The 19,237-nt window shown below is 44.5% G+C and overlaps 1 protein-coding gene across 3 annotated transcripts; it reads right to left on the reverse strand.

Moving 5' to 3' along the window:
- Positions 1-1,377: 1,377 nt before the first annotated feature.
- Positions 1,378-19,003, reverse strand: FOXJ2 (forkhead box J2). 3 transcript variants are annotated; one of them, XM_090272818.1, is made up of 11 exons: positions 18,844-19,003; positions 12,478-12,824; positions 11,081-11,155; positions 10,238-10,306; positions 9,936-10,076; positions 9,249-9,447; positions 7,370-7,765; positions 6,851-6,952; positions 5,936-6,145; positions 5,306-5,404; positions 1,378-4,112 (listed from the first exon to the last, which is right to left on the reverse strand). In XM_090272818.1, the coding sequence occupies exons 2-11, from the start codon at positions 12,808-12,810 to the stop codon at positions 4,024-4,026; spliced, it is 1,713 nt and encodes a 570-aa protein (XP_090128944.1). In that variant the 5' UTR covers positions 12,811-12,824; positions 18,844-19,003; the 3' UTR covers positions 1,378-4,023. The 3 variants fall into 3 exon arrangements, with proteins under 3 accessions (XP_090128944.1, XP_090128945.1, XP_090128946.1); XM_090272819.1 differs by lacking the exon at positions 5,936-6,145; XM_090272820.1 differs by lacking the exons at positions 5,306-5,404; positions 5,936-6,145.
- Between the last annotated feature and the right edge of the window lie 234 nt (positions 19,004-19,237).

Raw genomic sequence — 19,237 nt, forward strand, 5'->3', positions numbered from 1 at the left:
CCCACTCTGCCCAACCACTCCCTCCTCCCACTCCCATTTGAGATAACCCTTGCAACGATTTTAGATGTGTCTTCTGATATTTGCCATGATATATATAAGTCATGGACTTCTGCTGATTGTTTTTGTAGACATGATAAAATGACTTCTTGTCCTGCAAGATAAAGAATTTTATCCAAGCACATTTATATTTTTTGTTTATCCAGAATCCCACTATTCATTAACCATCATACTTTAAATCGTTCATGACCACACACATTTTCTTCCACTTCCTCTATTCATTCCAACCACATATATAACTTTCCTTCTGTTCTTTCATTTTATAAAAGCTTTGGTCAATTTCCTATCACTTTTTCATTTTCTCTGTATATAAACCTATGTGTTAAACCTCTACAATTTCAGGTTTCTTTGTACTTCAACATAGCTTCATCTAAGCTCAATACAATGATTTAATCTAAAGATAGAAAATGAGAAGTTTTTGACTTGCTATGATTGATGTGAGGGTCCATACTACAAATTTGTTATAAAGTGCTACACAGGAGATTTCAAATAACTAGGAATTCTTTCACCTGTGAGGTAATGTCTGATATGATGTAATTTGCAATGCTACCTTTTATTTTAATCTACTTATATATTTGATGCAAATAAATGCTTTATTTCTTGTGGTTCCTTGCAAGGCTCAGAGCTTCATGGATCCTTTTAATTGTATGACACTCAGAATATAACATAATCTTTTGATATGCAACAAATAAATCTTATTGTGAGTAGCTACAGGCTTGCTATAATAGCAATGGGCTAGGCTTCTGGAAATTCCAACACATCTCACAAGACTGGGTATTAAGTTCCAAATTCCTGAGGTTAATATATAGTATATTAGGATGAATGAATTTGACATAGTAACAAAGATTCAATAGTTGCCATTGCTGGACTCCTTCTATAGTACCAATTACCTTGGGAATGTATTCTGAAAAATATTTCTATAATAGGAATTCTCTCATTTCTGATGAAAACTTCTGGTGAGTACCTGTAAGTACTCACAGAAAATCCCAGATGGGGATCCAACTCCTCCCAAAACTGTAGTATCTTTAATCTTTAAAATATCCAAGAATGCAAGCAAGGTGGCCTTGTCCACATACCAAGCGGCAAAGGGTGACTGACCCTTCCAACGACATTTCATTATCTTTAACAGCATTTGAAAAGGGGAATGTTAAAGGCATGCTTTACATTCTACTCTCTCATCAATCTTCCCCCAAAATAGTCAACTAATCAAACCCTATGGTGTGAGGTTGGGGAGGGGCAAAAGACCAACTGAAAACAAATGCTTCACATTTCTCTCTTCATATCTTGGCAAAAAGAAATTTGAGACCAGCACAAAGAAGATAAAACCATAAACATTCTTTTTTGTTTTTATTAAGAAAGCATGCAAAAAAACAACAATTGTGAGACCATACCCCCTTCCCAGCCTGCACCAATGCAAAGCATTATGGGTGGTAGGAAGGACTCACCAAACCAGAAACATAGGGGTTGAAGAGAGGAAGGCAGGATGGGTGGATCTATACCAAGCAATTGCTCCTCTGTCCCTCTCCTCCACTTTCTCCCTTATTTCCTCTTGCAGGCACTGAGCTCCTGCAGTTTTGCACACATCACCCAATACAATAACAATGACTATACTTCAAGCCCAGCAATGCTGAACCAACAAGAAAAAGTAGTATTCTTCCATTTCATGGAGGGGCTGGGAACTGAGCCCAAAGAGGGTCAGGTTTGTCCTGTGCCACTGAGCAAGGCTGAGTTTAGTGGAGGGGACCACAAGTCCCAGGAGGCCTCATGGCCAATGTCCAACCCTAGCCCCAAACTTCAGTTAGTCTGGCGGCCCACCAGAGTCCTTAATGAAGCTAGTTTTTTGCTTTACATTTTTTAAGACACAGATGAATTATACACAAGGGAACTCACATGTATGATTTAGTCTACCCTTGCAAACCCTGTCTGGAACTGAGTAGAAAAGGGATTTACAAAAGAGGAGTGATAATATGTAAAGAGGACACCTTTATGGAGAACAGATGCAAAGTTGTGTGCAAGAGGCACCTTGACTGGAAGGAATAAGGAAGAGATGCCCAAAATAGGAACACTGGGCAAAGGCATTGTGCCCACCTCTGAGAGAAATTCTCCTTTCCCCAATGGGAAATATTACACCACACTTCAACCCCACTAACTGCTCTCTAGCGCAATGGGGGATTCAAGCCACTCACACCCCCACCACTTACAAAGAACTTCAAAGAAATAAAGTGCTCTTCAGTCAACTGCCCTTTCTTACCTCTTTACTTCAGCCTCACCAGATTTCTTCAACAAACTCCCATATATAACCCCTTACAGAGAAAAGAAGGAGGAGTGGGGGGTGGGGGGGCAGGAGAGTGGAAAGATAAATCTCTTGGAAATTATCAGTAAATAAAAGAATATGAACAAAAAAAGCAGAAAACAAAGACAGTGGCCCTGTCCATTCCATACATTTTGTCCTGTAGCTTTCAGAAACTAAACATTCAGAGAAATAAAAACAGAAGTAAAACTGTACCTTCCCCCCATGAGTGAAATTATAATTAACATTAAATATATACTAAGTAGTTTGCAGCAATAAATCATGGCCACTCCTTGTTAAAGGAGATAAGTTATCCCTATATCTTTTGGGGGGTTTCCCTTGGCCCTCACTGAATTCTTCCCTCTAGATTATTTACTCCACACTACCAATGCCTTCACCCCTCAAAAGACTATTGCAAAAGTTTCAGCCCCAATGACCTGGATTCCAACAGAAGCATTTGCCTACATAGTAAAGTAGCTGAAATATTCCCTTCCCATGTTAATGCCAGCTGCATTTTCCTTTCCTCACCTTCCTTCCACCAATTTGGTTTGGTTCTCTGTGACAGGTGGGAAAGAGAGTCCCATCCTGTCCTAGCACATGATGACACTAAGAGTGCTAAAAAATGAGGGAAGAAAATAAGGCGAGTAGAAGAACTGAGCAAACAACCAAAGGAGGACAAAATAATATTTGCTGATTGGGAAATGAAAATGGAAGAGCAATCTGTAAATGCAGATAAGAGCCACAGTTAATTTTCAGAGAAAATTATGTTTAAAACGCCAAAATGGTTAAACTGAAAACATCTCCAAAAAGCTGAACCGATGCTGAATAGTTGTCCTCCCCTCTACCATAGCAGCAGAGTTCTGGCTCAGACCCACCTTATCTCCCAAAAAGAATGAGCCAATGGACCTTGATTTGACATAGCATTATTTACCAATTCCCAAATGTTTTCAATTCCATCACCCTGCTGCAGTATTCTACTCCACCCAGCCCAGGCCTCTTATTTCACTAGGGTTTTACTGTCACCTTCCGGCACTACTACCATCATGCCTATCCTAGATGGGAAACAAGGATCGCCAGAAGTAAAAACTGAAGAGATAAAAGGACAAGGAAGAGCTCAAAGGACAAAATTAGCACCGTTGAGTAAAACCTGCAAAGTCATGACTGCCAAGCAATATTAGAGATCTCTTCTACGTGAAAATGTGGCCTCCCCGGTCTCAGACTGAATTGACAAGAACAGAAAACAATTTAGGGCCCGAAGGTGGGATTAGCATTGCATTTCTCAGATAGAAAGGTAAATCTGAGTTTGAAACCTTCCCCTGTAAATATCGTGACCTCACCTTCCAGCCAGATGATTTTAAATTAGCAAGGGGTGCACATGGTTGATGGTATAGGGACAGGACACAGGGGACTGCGTACAATCAATAATAATAATAACATAAAAAGAACAATAATAAAAGAATTAGGAAAAAAACAACAAGAAGAAAGAGGAAGAATGAGACAGGAAAGAGGGGTTATCTTCGGCAGCATCTTGCGGTGGCTTCTCTGACAGAGAAAGAAAAAAAGAGGATATATATCTATATACAGGCAAGAGGGGAAAGGATGGGCTGGGACTGCTCTTTCCCCCCTGCCAGACTCCATCATCCAGCCCTGGGCTGAGAGTCACGCTCTGTGATGCACTAAGTGATCAAGTCCCAGTCGAAGTCATCAGGGATCTCCTCATTGGCACCAGGAGGTGGAACCGGTGGCCGAGGGACCATATGATGTGCTGTCAGGAAGAGAGAAAGAGATTAAAAGGCGAGTGGATGGGAAGCTATTTTATCTGTTAGATGGGCAGTGTTCAGCCCCCCTAAACACCATGAGGAATGTCTGGTGACACTATTGTCCTTATCAGCCCCGAGTTATTTTCGTTGATAGCTATTACTTCAGTGAGGCCCAGGAAATAACATGGAACAAAGTAGGTCCCATGCCAATATGATAGTTTACAGCCATTAACACTTATACTACGAAGATTATGTAATAATGGCAAACAACATACAGATGTACTATTTTGAAATAGCAGTACAAAAATTTGTATATGTATTACATAGATAAGGAATACACAGACAAAATTCAGATGTCACCTCCAAAACTGAAAACACTTGTGGTTCAGCAGGATATTAGTAATTTTTCTAAAATGTATTTAAAGGTGAAGGATCTGATCATTTTGTACTATTTAAGATAATTTTAGGTCTCCCCTGGTGCTACTACCATCACAGATAGTTCAATTCCAGACCCCTGATACTAGAGGTCAGGCGACAGGAAAGCAGACATGGGCACAAGGCAGGTATGTTTTATGTTTTGCATGCCATGCTCATTTTATTTGCCTGAGTGTATCTCTCACCTAGCTTCCAAAGCTAGACATAAATGGTCTAGGGATCTATCTTTTGTTTACATTCATGCTTTTACTTCCTTTCATTATTGCAGGTACCAGATAATTTTATTTATTTTATCCTTACCAGAGGACAATTTTCATTGCTTTTTAGAGAAAGCAGAAGAGAGAGAGAAAAAGATCAATGCAAGAGAGAAGCATTGATTAGTTGCCTCCCCTGATGCCCAGATGGGGGATCATATGTGCCTGGACTGGAGATCGTATGCACCCAGACCAGGAACCGAACCCACAACCCAGGTATGTGCCCTGACCGGTAATCCTGCAACCTTTTGGTTTTGTGAGGACGCTCCAACCAACTGAGCCACACCAGCCAGGGCATACCAGATAATTTTAAAGTAAACCTGTCTCATTTAGTCTCCCATGACATACACATTACTAGGAGGTGTCCCACATTCCCGCCTTTAGAACCATGAAGGCTCACCCTTGCCAGGAGGTACAGAGAATGCAGGCCAAGAGACCGAAGAAAGTGGAACAACTGGTCAGAGAAGGGACTACTTAGCTGACACTAAAACAAGCTTCCTGGCTCTTACCTGGGCGATTGTATCCTGCTGAGTCCTGGGTGGGGATTGGGTACAATGGTGAAGGGCCAGAGTAGAGGTGGGGGGCTTGTGGGTGCCCATAAGAGTTCACTGCCAAACAAAACAAGAATTACTTGAAGGGATCATTCTGCTCTGTTCTGTAGCCCCCACAGGCACGAAGGCTTTCTGCAGAAGCTATCAGTCCTCACCACTTAGGGTAAAAAGGACCTGGGACTAGAATTGTGAAAAACATAGTTATTAGATAGGCAATATAAACACAGGATCATTGAATCTTTCATGTCACTGATTTGATGATCACACAATGGTAGAGAATCAAGACTTCATCTGGTATCATTCAGATAGGATTTACTTAGACACAAATTTAGAATGGAGACTTTCTCCTCCCTTTTCTTATGTAATTCTGGTCTTCCACATCAAGGAATCATATGGTCTATTTTCTTTGGCATTCTTCAGTATACAACTTTACCAACAAATGTTCAGTCAATGTGGTGAACAAACTAGTCCTGCTGCTCAGTTTGTATCATTGCTCATTAGATGATTTTTCTCAATTCTCTCCTGCCCTTCTCCTCCCCATCCCTTTTTGTCAGTCTACACCTCCTTGGCCACTTGCTTTGTTCATACCTTGGTTCAGAGCTGGCTCCTGTTTGCCACTTGTGAGGGCACAGGAGTCAGCAATACGGGCAGGGGCCGGTGGCCGGTGGGAGCCCCCCTGGGGGGGCATGTGACCAGTCTGAGTAAGGAAGTGGTTGAGGGAGTCGCACAGATTGGCAATGTGATGCTGGTCCAGGCTCCAGTTCTTCTGCTCTGCCTGTCGCAGACTCTCCATCAGTTCTACAGAGAAGCAAGGAGCACTATCCTTACAGAGGGCCCAGAGCCCCTGTAGGATCTACTGCATCTCAGTGTTCCAACCACATCATAACTCACCACCACTGATTAAATGCTACCCATTATAACTGGTATCCATTAGAGCTCTTCATTTTCAAACTCTCATTCTATTTGTTACTAAATTTGTATCATAATTTTGATCTTATTGATGAACAAAACAAAATTTCAAAGTAGCTGAGGAAATTATCCATGGTCACATTGTCAGTAAATGGTGACAAAAATATAAAATAGTCCTGGCTGGAGTGGCTCAGTGGACTGAGTGCTGGCCTGCAAACCAAAGAGTCGCACATTCGATTCCCAGCCAGGGCACAGTCCAGGGTTGTGGGCCAGGTCCCCAGTTGGGGGCATGCAAGAGGCAACCACACATTAATGTTTCTCTCCCTCTTTCTCCCTCCCTCCCCTCTCTCTTAAAAAAAAAAAAAAAAAAAAAGGGTCCAAGGCTTCTGAATTCCTGAGGGCCTTCCCTCTCCCAGAGACAGAACTGCCTAGGATAAACTACTGTCACGTTTTGAGATGAGGCTAAATTTATGAAGCTTAATTTGCAAACCATATCAATATCATCCATCCTGTGAAACATGAAGGGAAAACAATGAAACTGTCAATTCTCAAACTTAACTTAACCATCCCTTCTGGTTCTGGTTTCTCACTAACCTGAGAATTGTGACTGCTCAATGCTGGACCAATTGAGCCGATTCACCATCTTGAAGCTTTCCTTTAAGGAATCGATATTAGAGCACCAGTCAGGAGGAAAGGCTGTAAAGGGGAGGACAAATTGGGGAATAAGAGAGAGTCCAGTATAAGAGGGCACCCAACTCACAGCAAACTGACTACATGTAGGTTCTTGCATCTACACAGGTTATCGATTGCATTACCCAGATAATTATAGATTCTCCCTCCCTGGAGATTTAGGACTAGTAAAGCTATCTATGCATTAGGTAGTGACAGCCTAGCTCATAAGCAGGAGAAAACGTAAAACAATCCCAATTTATCCACAATTTCTATAACACAAGGCTCAAAGCAGCAACTTCTATTAGCCCAGATGAGCTTCATGGAGGAGACAGATGAAAAGACTCAATATTAACTTCCTCACCAGTAGTACCTCCGTGCCTGGGCCAGAACAAGGAGGTCATTCACCTCGCTCTAGCATCTCGCTGCACCCTCCTTACTCACCAAAACCAGTACTGTTGATAGGAGCCTGGCCCTGTGCCTGTGGCTGTGGCGGCGGCGGCTGCTGGCCAGGGTGGGAGTGGGGATGGTGCTGATGCGGGTGGTAGCCTCCATGCTGCAGCGGGGGTGGGTGCATGGCCATCAGAGAGGCAGGCCCATAGCCTTCAGCCCCAGCTTGCTTCCCCCCTGGTGCAGTACACCCATCTGGGCTCGGGGTGTGCAGTGGAGGAGCACCCACTACAGTTGAAGGGCCCTGGGCTGATGCCTGCTGCTGTTGGGGCTGTGACGGTTGGGGCTGTGGCTGTGGTGACTGCTGCTGTTGTTGAGGTGGCGGCTGCTGCTGCTGGTACATGTAGTAGTTGTTAGAGGGTGGCATGTCCCCCAGGAGAGACGAAAAGCCTGCAGAGTAGGAGGAAGCAGGCAAGTCACTTGGGCAGTGCATTTTTCACTCACCAGGATTTCCACTGAGCTGTGGTGGGTAGCCTCAGACAGAAACCACAGGCTTCAAAGGGCAAGGGTGTTCTGGGACAGCAGGCATCCCATTGGTAGGTAAAACAGAGAGGGAGAGCCCTGACAGCGTGGTGACCGCTGATTTTTTAACAGAAGGTCAGCATGCACCTTTTTATGCAATTTTACAAAGATTTGGGTGTAGGCCTGTAATCACAGTATCAAAAGACTCCACACATCAGGTAAAGTTTTAAAAGTAAATCATAAAGAAAACATAGCCATTGGGCGTCCATTCTCTCCTCTCTCACCACCTTTTCTTGTATTCACTACCAACAAATGGAGCTTCAGAAAACAACTAGAGCTTGAGGCCTGGAGTTTTCAGGCACCATTAAACTTCAGTGAACACTTGGCCTTCTGCATCAATTTAACTTTTTACTTTGTTTCTGAGAGCCCCTCCATGTTCCTCTCTTCCAATCAACCAATCACCTGAGTTGGACTCCTTCCCCATGCAAATGCTACCGTCTTGGAACACAACTCTAGATATGAATCCCCTGGGTTATAAAAGAAGAAATTAATGACAATTAAAATGAATTTTCTAAAAAGTGACTCCTAATTACTTTCAATCACTCTATTCATCTCCTGCTGTCTATATGGGGCCACAATATAGAACAAGATCTGATGACTCACCTGAAGTCTTGACTTCACCCCTATCTCTAACTTCTTTAAAAATAAAACAGCCCTGGCCTGTGTGGCTCAGTTGGCTGGAGTGTCATCATGGAAACCGGAAGTTTGCAGGTTCAATTCCTGGTCAGGGCACATGCCTAGATTACCGGTTTTGTACCAGGTTTCTGGGAATTGCATCAAATTAGTCCAATTTTTTAAAAAAGGAAAAAGTTGAGCGGTAATTGAAACAAACCTAGCAGGATACTGGTAACTAAGTTGAGATATGGAAACATGAAGGTTTATAACCCTATTTTCTCTATTTTTGCATCTGTTTTCAAATTTTTCCTAGTAAAAAAGTAACATAAATATAAATAATCAAAAAATAAAATCAAATTGTTTTGAGGAAAAAAACCACAATGACTTTTTTTTTTTTTTTTTTGGACTGACTCCTAAGGAAAGAGAACTGCTGTCCCCTAGTGGTCATTGCCTAAATGACTTGCTTGCAGCAATAAAATCACTGCCTTTCCTTCTAGAAAGGGGATTCTTCCAACTCACTTTCTGAAGCTAATAACCCAGACCACCTGCTGAAATAGCTGTCCTTCAGAACTAAGCCAGAAGAGCTCGACTCCAAACAGGTTTGGTTCATGACATGCTTCCCCCGACCAGTGATCAACCTCTCCTTGTGTCAAAAATAAGAAAGGAGAAAAGAGAATGTCACCACCTGTTCAAAAACATAAAGACGACCGAGCTCCCACCCAAACCCCAGACTCACCATGCTGAGAGGAGGAGGAGGACTTCTCCAGCATGGATTTGTAGAGGTTGCGGAAGGACCAGCTCAGATCCTGAAAATTGATCTCTGAGTAGGAGAATTTGAAGTCATGGTTGGTGTTGTATAAAGGAGGGGGACCCTCAGCACTTTCTCGGCCTGGAGCCCCTGCAGCCACTGCTCCGCCATCCACAGACCCTGTGCCCTGCAGACAAAGGTAAGAAAGACTTGATCCATGTCCTACATGAGGAACCAATACTACCCTTTAATGGCCCCCATGCTCTCCTGCCTGTCTTCATCCTCTACCAACTTTTCAGTGAAAGAGCATCATTTTCTTCTTTTCATATACGTTCTTATTTTGATGTAGCCTCTTGCCCTTTCCGTATGCTACATCCATGCACTTCTCTTATAAGCTTTCTTGTCCCCCTTCTTCTTATCCTTTTTTTCTAATCTTTCTCAAATTTCTGTTCTCATTCTCTCACTCCCACCTTTCCTTCTCTCTCTCAGCTTCCCTTTTGCTTTCCCCTTCTTTGCCAATTTATCTGCCTACTGTATCACAGATACTCGATACCTAATTTTGAACCAACAGATATATGACCCTATTCAACCACCTGTCCACCATTCACCCTGCCACCAACCCACCCACCCAACCATTCATCTGCTTCTATGCCTCTTGCAACCTCTACTTCCTACCTGGCTGTAGCTGGCAATAGATGTGGGGCTCTGAAGTGTTATCTGAGGATTCCCCTCAGGAGGCAGTGAGGTTTCTCCACTCCCTGGAACACCTCCCCGGGGGCTCTTGCTTGCCTCCTGTTCTGGTGAGTCCTGGGAGAGCTGAGGGTAGTGAAAGAAGAGATATCCAAAAGCAGAAGCTAAACCTCCTCCCAAGACCCATGGTTTCACCTCTGCTGGTACTCGCCCTTTGCCCCAGATATATGAAAGGACTGAAAACACAGGAGAATGGGGAAGAAGCAGCCAGCTCAGACATAACTTACATCATCATCAGGAGGGTGTCTTCTCTTTCGGGAGATGTCAGGACAGGTGTCGATTGTCCAGTAAGAGCCCTAGAAGGAGAAGCAGCATGACAGAAAATAAAATCATTATAGCTGAAAGTTCTCACCTTTGGAAAAGTAGATATTTTAGAGGATTTTCTCATAAAATAACAGTTATATTAAGACAAATGACTAGGAAGAAAAAGAAAAAGAAAAGAAAAATGACTGGGAATTCACAGAGGCCTGAGGATACTGGCTATTTCTGAGGAGTCAATTTGTCCTACAAGTTCTCTGAGTGTATCAGACATACCCCTTGTGGTACAATCACAGACTTAAGATTTTTTCTGGAGAGGCAGGACAATGGTATCTAGTTCAAAGAGCTGACAATGCCAGACACAACCCTGCCCTTGTGCATGATCTGAGGCAACTCCCTCGGACTTTAGTGTCCACATCTGTCAGATGAAGAGAATGATTTATCCTGTCTCTCCTTTGAAGATAAAAGTCATGAGATTTGTGTATAGAAAAGTTCCCACAGAGGTTATTAAGATCACCTTTTAAATCTAGAAAGTGTGCCACACAGAAAAAAAACAGGGCAGCAAAGTCAACCTTAACACCAGTATTCCTATTTTTAAACGAAGATTTCACAATCTTCCTTAGTCACTCATTTTAGTGGGGACCCATAGCTTGATTACCACACTCTTCCATTGAGAAAAAATAAAGCTGCTTGTCTAATTAGCATAATTTCCTCTTCTGGGTAATTAAAACAACCTCAAGACTCTGGGCTGTCAACTACTTCTCTCTTCTTCCTGTTCCTCCCTTCAGCGCTTACAGAAAGCAATATCTCACCTTCCCAGGGTCATCCCGAGGTCTGGGCACCTTCCGGAAACACTTGTTGAGAGAAAGGTTGTGCCGAATTGAATTCTGGGGAAGCAAAGAAGCAAGTTAGATTTAAGCATTGTACAAAGCAGAGCCTTTTCCCATAGGACAAAGAAGGATACAAAAGGACATAGCAAAAAATTAAGGTCACGTATCAGGGTAAACTTAGCACCTCTCAACTCTACTGATGTAGGAGATTACCTATCAGACAGCAAGAGCAATGAACTAAAAAGAATGCAGAAATTGTACTGATGAGCAGTAATGACTATAAATGTGACCACCAGGTACTTCTGGAAAGCTGATTACAGTATATAGTTTTCAATCTTTCCACCCAACTGACAACAGATATATAAATGCCTCAAAATCACATCTGCCCACTTCTTATATCCTTCTGTCATAATAGCACAATATTCTAAAACTATTTATAAAAATAATAACAAATATAAATTATGAGAAAAACAAAAGCACGGTTCACCTTTGTTTTCTCAACAGCCCATAGAATGGTCACACTAGGAGAAAAGAAATATTGTCGTGTAAATTGTTGCAGGTTTTGGTAGCTAGCAGGGATGTATTCATAGAGGAAAAAACTAAATGCGGCTCAGTTGGTTGGAGCATCATACTGTACACCAAAAGTTTGCAGGTCTGATTCCCAACCAGGGCACAAACCTACGTTGTGGGTTCCATTCCCAATTTGGACAATGGATGTTTTTCTCTCTCTCTCCCTCTCTTCCTCTTTAAACATATCGTCAGGTGTAGTCTTCAGCTCATAGAGTGAGAGAACTACATTAAATCCTCATTCTACTCTGCAACTGGCAAATAAATTGCCCCTCAAAAAGACTGAGAACATCAGCGTTCCTTCTTTACTTGGAAGAGGAGTCCCTTTCTTTTTTTATCTCCAGCCAAAAGACTCATCCTCTCATTACTTGCTTGGTGGATGAGTTGTTGGTGAAGGACCTAATTATACTATTTTTTCCTAGTATACAAATTCTTAGAAGATAATAACTATGTGTGATGGAACTTTAGAAATGTGATGAAATTCCTACCAGCAGGTAGGAAGGAGTAATGCTATGCCTAGCTAGCACAGTGACTTGAACATAGTAGAGTGGCAAAAAATATTTGTAAAATGAATATATCTTCTTTTTGAGGAATCATAAGAGGGTCTATGGTGAGCACCAGCATCCTGCCATCCCCATAACTATACTAGAGGCTGGGTATCACTGGAGTTTCCCTGGTGCACCTGGGGAAAGTATATACTACATGTCTGACCCAGGTCGGAGTGAACTGGACCAGATTACACAAAGAAACAAAAGCAGAGGACAAGGTTGTCAAAGGCTGGAAATAATCCTTCATTATGGAAGCTGTCCCACCTTCCAGCCAATGCCAGCATTCTTGTAATAGGGGAAGTTATCACAGATCCAGCGGTAAATCTCACTGAGGGTCATCTTCTTGGCTGGAGAGGAATTGATGGCATAGGTGATGAGGGTGGCGTAGCTGTATCGTGGTTTGCCATCCTGGTGGACTGCTGCCTCATCTTTGCTCAGGGTGGCATTAGGATCTGTGGGCGAGCCTGGTGGACACTTGCGGCTGCCCCCTGGAGGCCCCGCCTGGGAGGCACTCCCAAGCTTCTCGATGGTAGCTCGGAGAGTCAGCTGGGGGAGCCAGTCTATCGAAGTGAGGCTACTCTCTAGGTCAGAAGCCATGGTTCTTCTTGGTTCTGCACAGAAGTGGACAAAGGGAAGAGAACAAAGGGAACAGAAAGACAAAATAGATGAGTGTTACCTCTGGTTATGACAGCAAGTAATACTTGAACCTAGTGGTTTAAGGGAGGTAGCTTTTCTTTCTTCTATAATTCCCTTAGACTTCTCTATGAGACAGTCCTCAAGCACATGGTCCTAGAACCCTCAAATGGGTCTATCACCAATTATCTACCAGATGACAGACTGGTACTTATTCTATATCTTAATGTGGGACATGACCAAGAGGTCTCTCCCTTTATGCAAGACTAAGAGAGAGATCAAACCTCCCACCCAATTGAGCTATTCCTTCTATTTTCCTTACTGAAAGTCCTACAGTGTAACATTTTAAAACTATGTACAAATAATTTTGAAAGATACACTTAAGCCCTGGCTGGTGTGGCTCAGTGGATTGAGCACTGGCCAGTGAACCAAGGGGCCACCGGTTCAATTCCCAGTCAGGGCACATGCCTGCATTGCAGGCCAGGTCCCCAGTTGGGGGGCAAGCAAGAGGCAACCACACACTAATGTTTCTTTCCGTCTCTTTATCCCTCCCATCCCCTCTCTCTAAAAATAAATAAATAAAATCTTTTTTAAAAGTAAAAGAAAAAAATTTATTTAAAAAAAAGATACGCTTAGATAGCAGGAAAAATCTGACAAATTTTATTCTTCAATTATGTGACACTTGTTATAATTTACTTACTATATCTACAGATAGCAAGCACAAGTGAACATGTAAAGTAAAACAGTCTAAACAGAAATATACACTAACGAAGCACACACCAACACTTTAAAGATGTTTTATATTAACTATATTTAAGCACGCGCCCGTTTCAATCTACATACATGTCCAAGTGAGACATAGTAGATATATACTAAGTGTAAGTTACATATGATTACCTGCAAAGAACAGTTGTAAGACAGACCTAAACAGTGGCCCACAAACAGGGGTCACCATTATCTATAGGGCAAAGGTTACCAACAGAGCACAAAGTCACACACAGAGGTAACAGATCCTGAGTACAGCTGCCCTCACACCTTGAAAGCTACCCCTTTGCAAGCTCCCGCCCACAGACACCTACGCCAGGAAGAAGTCATCAACAAGGACCTCCCACCTCTCAGCCTGCTGGGCTTCACTGGGCCAGGGAAACACCCAGCTGAGTGCGCACCGGTAACAATCAGATAGCCTGGCTAAAAATAGCCACTCTGGGGCTAAGAACTGGCTCTCCTTCTCCCGCCCCCCTCTCTCCTTCCTTTCCAGCCAGGCACGCAAGCTCGCTGCACCTCCATGCAAACTCCTGGCGCTGCCACAGCGCCCACGCCTGATGTTTGCACGCCCTGCTGCCACCCACACAGCCTGGGCGCTCTTTCTGGCAGAGAGGTGTAGCTAGAGTGACGTTTTGGTGGGGGAAGGAGAAGAACGATGGGTGACATCTGTACTGCAGGGTCTAGAAAGGCTGGCAGCAACCGCTTGGTAGCCATTTGGCACTCCCCTAGAGCTGATGCCAGCAGCCCCTGAGCACTTGCTGCCTAACAGATTTGTGCCTGCACAGCCTCCAGATTCCAACTTGTATTTCCCTCCTATCCCTGCAGACAGTCCCACCAGGGCATTTCTCTAGCGTGCCTCAGATTTCGGAATCCTGGACAGAAAAGTATTGTGTATGTAATCAAAATTTATACACAGGTACTATGCACAAGCATGTACATACAGCTACACCCAAATGCACTCGCTTCACCATTCAAAGCTCTACCCCAGCTATGGCTGCCTACCCCTCTCCTGACTCGACACATCTTTCAGGCTCAGTCACTGCTAGTCAGTGACTTCTCCCCTTCACGCTTACCTTTCTCCTAAGGATCAGCATTCATGCTCATCTCCCTTCCCCCCACCTACACAATCTTCCCACATATACACAAGTATTCTGCCCCGAGCTCCTCACCAGCAACACGCCCACCCCACAGGCTGAAGGAAACACCTTAGTGCCTCAGGGGCCTGGGGAGCCAGAGGCCTGACTGAAACCCAAGAATTGCGTGACAGGAGAAAGGCAGCGGCCAGGGGGTACGAAGAGTGTCATAGAGGGGTTTTCCTTTTATCCTTATCTCCTCCCCCACCACCCTCCTTTTCATCCTACCACCTTGGAAACTTAGAAACTAACAGGGATACTCAATCATTCCAGGAAGTCTCAGACCTCCTAGCGCCATACCAAGTCAAAACAGCACAGTTTCTGGGGTAAAGCAAGGCTCTCTGGGCAGTAACCGGGTGCCATCGCTGGGTTATCCCAGCTGGACAATAACACGACAATGAGCAGGTTCTCTATGACCAGAAGAGGAGGTCTGTAAAGAAGTTTTATCTATCTCTTGTGACCTCCTGCTAAAGATTCCTAGGAAATCTCAAGAACACAGAAGCCTCCATTGGATATTTTATCTGAAACTCACCCCTCAGTGGACAAGAGCATGAGAGTAGATTTCAAGAGGTGAGAAGGCTCACAGAACCCACTTGGCACATGCCAATCACTGTGACTTCTGGAAAGGGAAGCGCTCTCAGCCTTTTGCTAGTTCTATGCCCTTCCGTATCCTCACCCAAGCACCAGGTTAGGACACGGAGGTTAAATTTAACCTTTCTCCAGCACCCTCCCAGTCAGCCCTCCAGACACCGCCCAGCACTCAAAATATATTCCCGTCTTACCAGCTACCAGCTCACAGCAAAAGGTCCTTCTGATCTTTCAGCACCATTCTCCTTCAACCCATCCCACTTCCTCAGGCCCATCACTTCCCCATTCTTGAAGGGCAGCCCAGTGCAGAAAAGCTCAAAGACCGATGTTCCTCTGTTCCACTCCCAACCTTGACACTGACTCACTGAACGTCCCTAACCACCCCTTGCTCCCTGAAGTTTTGATGCCTCAGTTTCCCTTGTCAATAAAAGGGATGAAATCATAAACACTGCCAAAAGCTTCATCCCTGGAGGGAAGTGAATGAAGCTTAATGAGCTTGTGGCTGCCACACATTCCACGCTCCCCAAAATAATGGCATGAGGCTAATGTTCAGGGCTATTATTAGAAAGGCAAACAAGAGGTACTTCCATTTCTCAAACCAACCAACCTAGTTACCCAGACCTCTCTCTCCAGGTGGGCCTCGTGCCACTGGGCTTGGGCAGAACCTGAGTCAGGCCACATTCTTCTCTGCGAGCTGGAAGACTGAAAGGAAATACCCATAGAAACTGGGAAAGGCAGCCAAAGGGCAGGCTCCATCACATCCACAGGACGTCTAATGAAGACTACAGTACTGGGAGAAAGGCAGAGAAAAACAGAAAGACATTCTGTTGGAGTAGAAGACTGATCCCGGATGAGTCTTGTAAGATCCAAAATTATAAGCACAGTTTTCTTCCCATTTTATCTGCAAGGCCAGTAATTGTTCTCTGCATGGCGCCAAGGTCAGGTATTAAGGAGTGATAACTTCCTGCTTTGTACATAATGCCAACCCTAGCAGAGCAGTGGCTAAGTTAACCATATTACCAATTACCAGTCAGGCTGCCTTGGTTTCAGTCCTGGCTCCACTACCTACTGGCTGTGCAACCTCAGGCAAATTACTTAACCTTTGTGTGTTGTAGTTTCTTCATCTATAAACTAGAGATGATAACTGTACCTACATAGGGTTCATGTGAGAATTACCTTGAATTGATATTCTTAAGGCACTTAGTAAGTGTAACTATTAGTATTTTTGAATAGGGGAAAAGAGTATTAGATATTAAAAATTAGAAAACTGACAGATTACAGAGGTAAGACTAGAAGCAGAAAGCTTGTGATGGTTTGTACTGCAAAGCCTGCCCTGAATTTGAAATAGTTTTCAGGATGTCAGAATCTCAAGCACTTTTTTGGGGGACAGTATCACTCCAGTACTGACTAGTACCAGGACCAACTAAACTCCAAGGATGAAGAAATGAAGGAATATCATCTCTTATTTTTCAGGGGGAGACATGATCTGGAAAATAGCACTCTCGAAACCACGGTTAAGTCAGCCCCACAGCATGTGCTTCTGATACCACAGAGGCAAGGAGAATCAGAGAAACTCAGAGCAAGGAGGGCCAATGAAGCTGTGTGGTGGTAGTACACCTACAGGTGTTGTGATGCTGTTCACTCTGAGCCATCAACAAGTTGCAGTCCAGCATCTGGTAGAGTACTTTGTAGGAAACAGACTGTTGTTACGCCAAAGCTGTCTCTTTTCCAAAAGCTAAGAAGGGGTTTCTAGGGTTAAGAGCCAAAGATTCTCATGCTTTTGAGACCAGAGATACCAGAAACGAAGCTCTCTTATTAATAAGTCCTAGAAGAAACAGTTTCAGCCTGAGGCTGGGATGTCCTGCTCCTTGGGGTGACTTTCAGGCAGCCATTCATAATGGCTCCCACTGGCCAGGGGAGGACAAGCCTTTCTTCCGGCCTGGACATCTTTACCAGGACCCTCCCCAGGTCCTTGAAAAGGGGAACCTACTTTTAGAGGCCTACCAGAAACATACAATTCTAGGTAATTGATTGAAGGCTTGGTCTGAAAAGCACACATGCACATGTACCTGTCTCCAAAAACACACCCACTCAGAACACAGAGCCACACTCACCTGAATTAAGAAACATATGCACATCATTCTAAAGCTCGGCCATACAAACCTGGATTACAGCCGTCTCCCATACTCCTACACCTCTAACAGACAGTTTCCAGGACCAAGTGGTTGTACTTAGGGGCACAGGCAGCCCATCAATGGACCAGACAAAGAAGGAAGAAACATAAAAACCCAAAGAGATAAAGCCTCCCACTTGGCCTTGCTGTGGGGTATAATACCCCTTACAGAAGATAATTTCCTAATAGCAAGGCAGGAAGGCAGGCACCCAGTTAGTGATCCCAGGTTGAAAGGCAGAGCTCCTACTAAACACCAGCCTGGGCTCAGCAAGGATTTCCCAGCATCAGCATCTTTTTCCTGAATTTTCTAAAGATTCTGGACTTTGATGATTCTTACTCCTATCTTACAAAGGAAAACTTAAATGCAAGGCTCCAGAGACCCAGAACTGAACAAGAAACAGGAAGGGAGATGCGATGACTGGGTGCTTTTAGGAAAGGGAAATCCTCAAAGGTCACATCTCCCTGGCCAACTTATTCAAAAGAAGGACTGGAAAGGGGCTGAGCAGGACACTCCTCTCTTCCTACGCAGGATCTGGTTTTTCAGCAAAGAACAAGAGTTGGACAGGGGCCTGGGACAGTGGTACAGGGTCAGCTTTAGTGAACAACTTCAACCCAGGAGTTTTCCCTACGCCCTTTCTTCTTGTCTCAGGACATGTGAAGTTCCCATGTTCCCTTTGGATTTTTTTTGGTAGAGGCATGCTTCCAGCCAGGCATGAGAATATCCCTACAGGAGACCTCTTGATGTCTGAGCTACAACGCATGGGGAGAGGCTGCTTTTCTTTCAAGGGAGCAATAATCACAGCGGTGGGAGAGAGCAGTTCTGGTGGACATAAAGCTGACTTAGGGTTACAGATAAGAAAATGGAATATCAATGAAAGCCATAAACAAGGCCAGGCCATGAAAAGCCACCACGACTTCAATGAGGGCCCACTCTCCAGGTGAGAAGGCCCACTGTCCAGGTGACACAGCCCCAGGCGGAGGGTGGTGTGGGAGTCCGGTTGGGATGTGTTGATGGTTGTTACACAGTATGGATGGATTCCGAAAAATGCGGGCGTTCTCTGATAGCCCTTTGCTGTCGGGATGAAAGCATACACTTCCCTAGGGACTTCAGATGAATCCCATCCTTTAGACCCCAAACACTAAGAAGCCCACTTCTCAAGAGTCTCTGCAACAAGATGCGGGTTTGAATGCATGAGCTCCTTCAGAACACACTTCTCTGAGGACTCTCTTGAGTTACCACTCTACCTTCCCCAGGAATGAAACCCAAGAGAGCCCCCGTCTCAGACCGCTACAGCCACTAGGGCCTCAGGCTGATGAAAAGTGAAAGAATGCACTTACCTGTCTCCAAGGTTCCCCCAGCAAAGGGAGGGAACCACCTGGTACTGGAGTTTGGGGTTGGAGGGATTCCCCTCTTCAAAGGCAGATGAAGGGTCTCATCCTCAGTGGCTCTTCCTGTATTTGGCTGAGCCTTCCAGGCTGGGGAGGGGATCTGGGTCCCCCGAGGCCCCCGAGGATGAGGAGAGGATGGAGGCCGAGGAGGGGGAGGAGGAGAAGGAGGTCCTACCTGGGGAAGGTGGCACACGCCCCACACCCTGCGGGTTACACAGGGGAGGAGGGGAGGAGCCTCTCCCGACCAGGAGTTGTCTCCTCCCCCTTGGGGGAGTCCCCCTCCCCCCCAAACTGGATCTCTCGGGAGTGGAGGGCTCCTTCGGTCCGCTGGAGATCGGAGCGG

The sequence above is a fragment of the Furipterus horrens genome, unplaced genomic scaffold, assembly GCF_987537825.1.
Source record: "Furipterus horrens unplaced genomic scaffold, mFurHor1.1.pri manual_scaffold_4, whole genome shotgun sequence".
Lineage (NCBI taxonomy): Eukaryota > Metazoa > Chordata > Mammalia > Chiroptera > Furipteridae > Furipterus > Furipterus horrens.

Excerpts from the sequence above, each read along its gene's own strand:
- FOXJ2 (XM_090272818.1), bottom strand. The coding sequence starts at position 12,810 with ATGGCTTCTGACCTAGAGAGTAGCCTCACTTCGATAGACTGGCTCCCC. Across the intron at positions 6,953-7,369 it reads TATCAACAGTACTGGTTTTG|CCTTTCCTCCTGACTGGTGC; the intron begins GTGAGTAAGGAG and ends TCCCCTTTACAG. Across the intron at positions 5,405-5,935 it reads GGAGCCAGCTCTGAACCAAG|TGAACTCTTATGGGCACCCA; the intron begins GTATGAACAAAG and ends TTTGTTTGGCAG.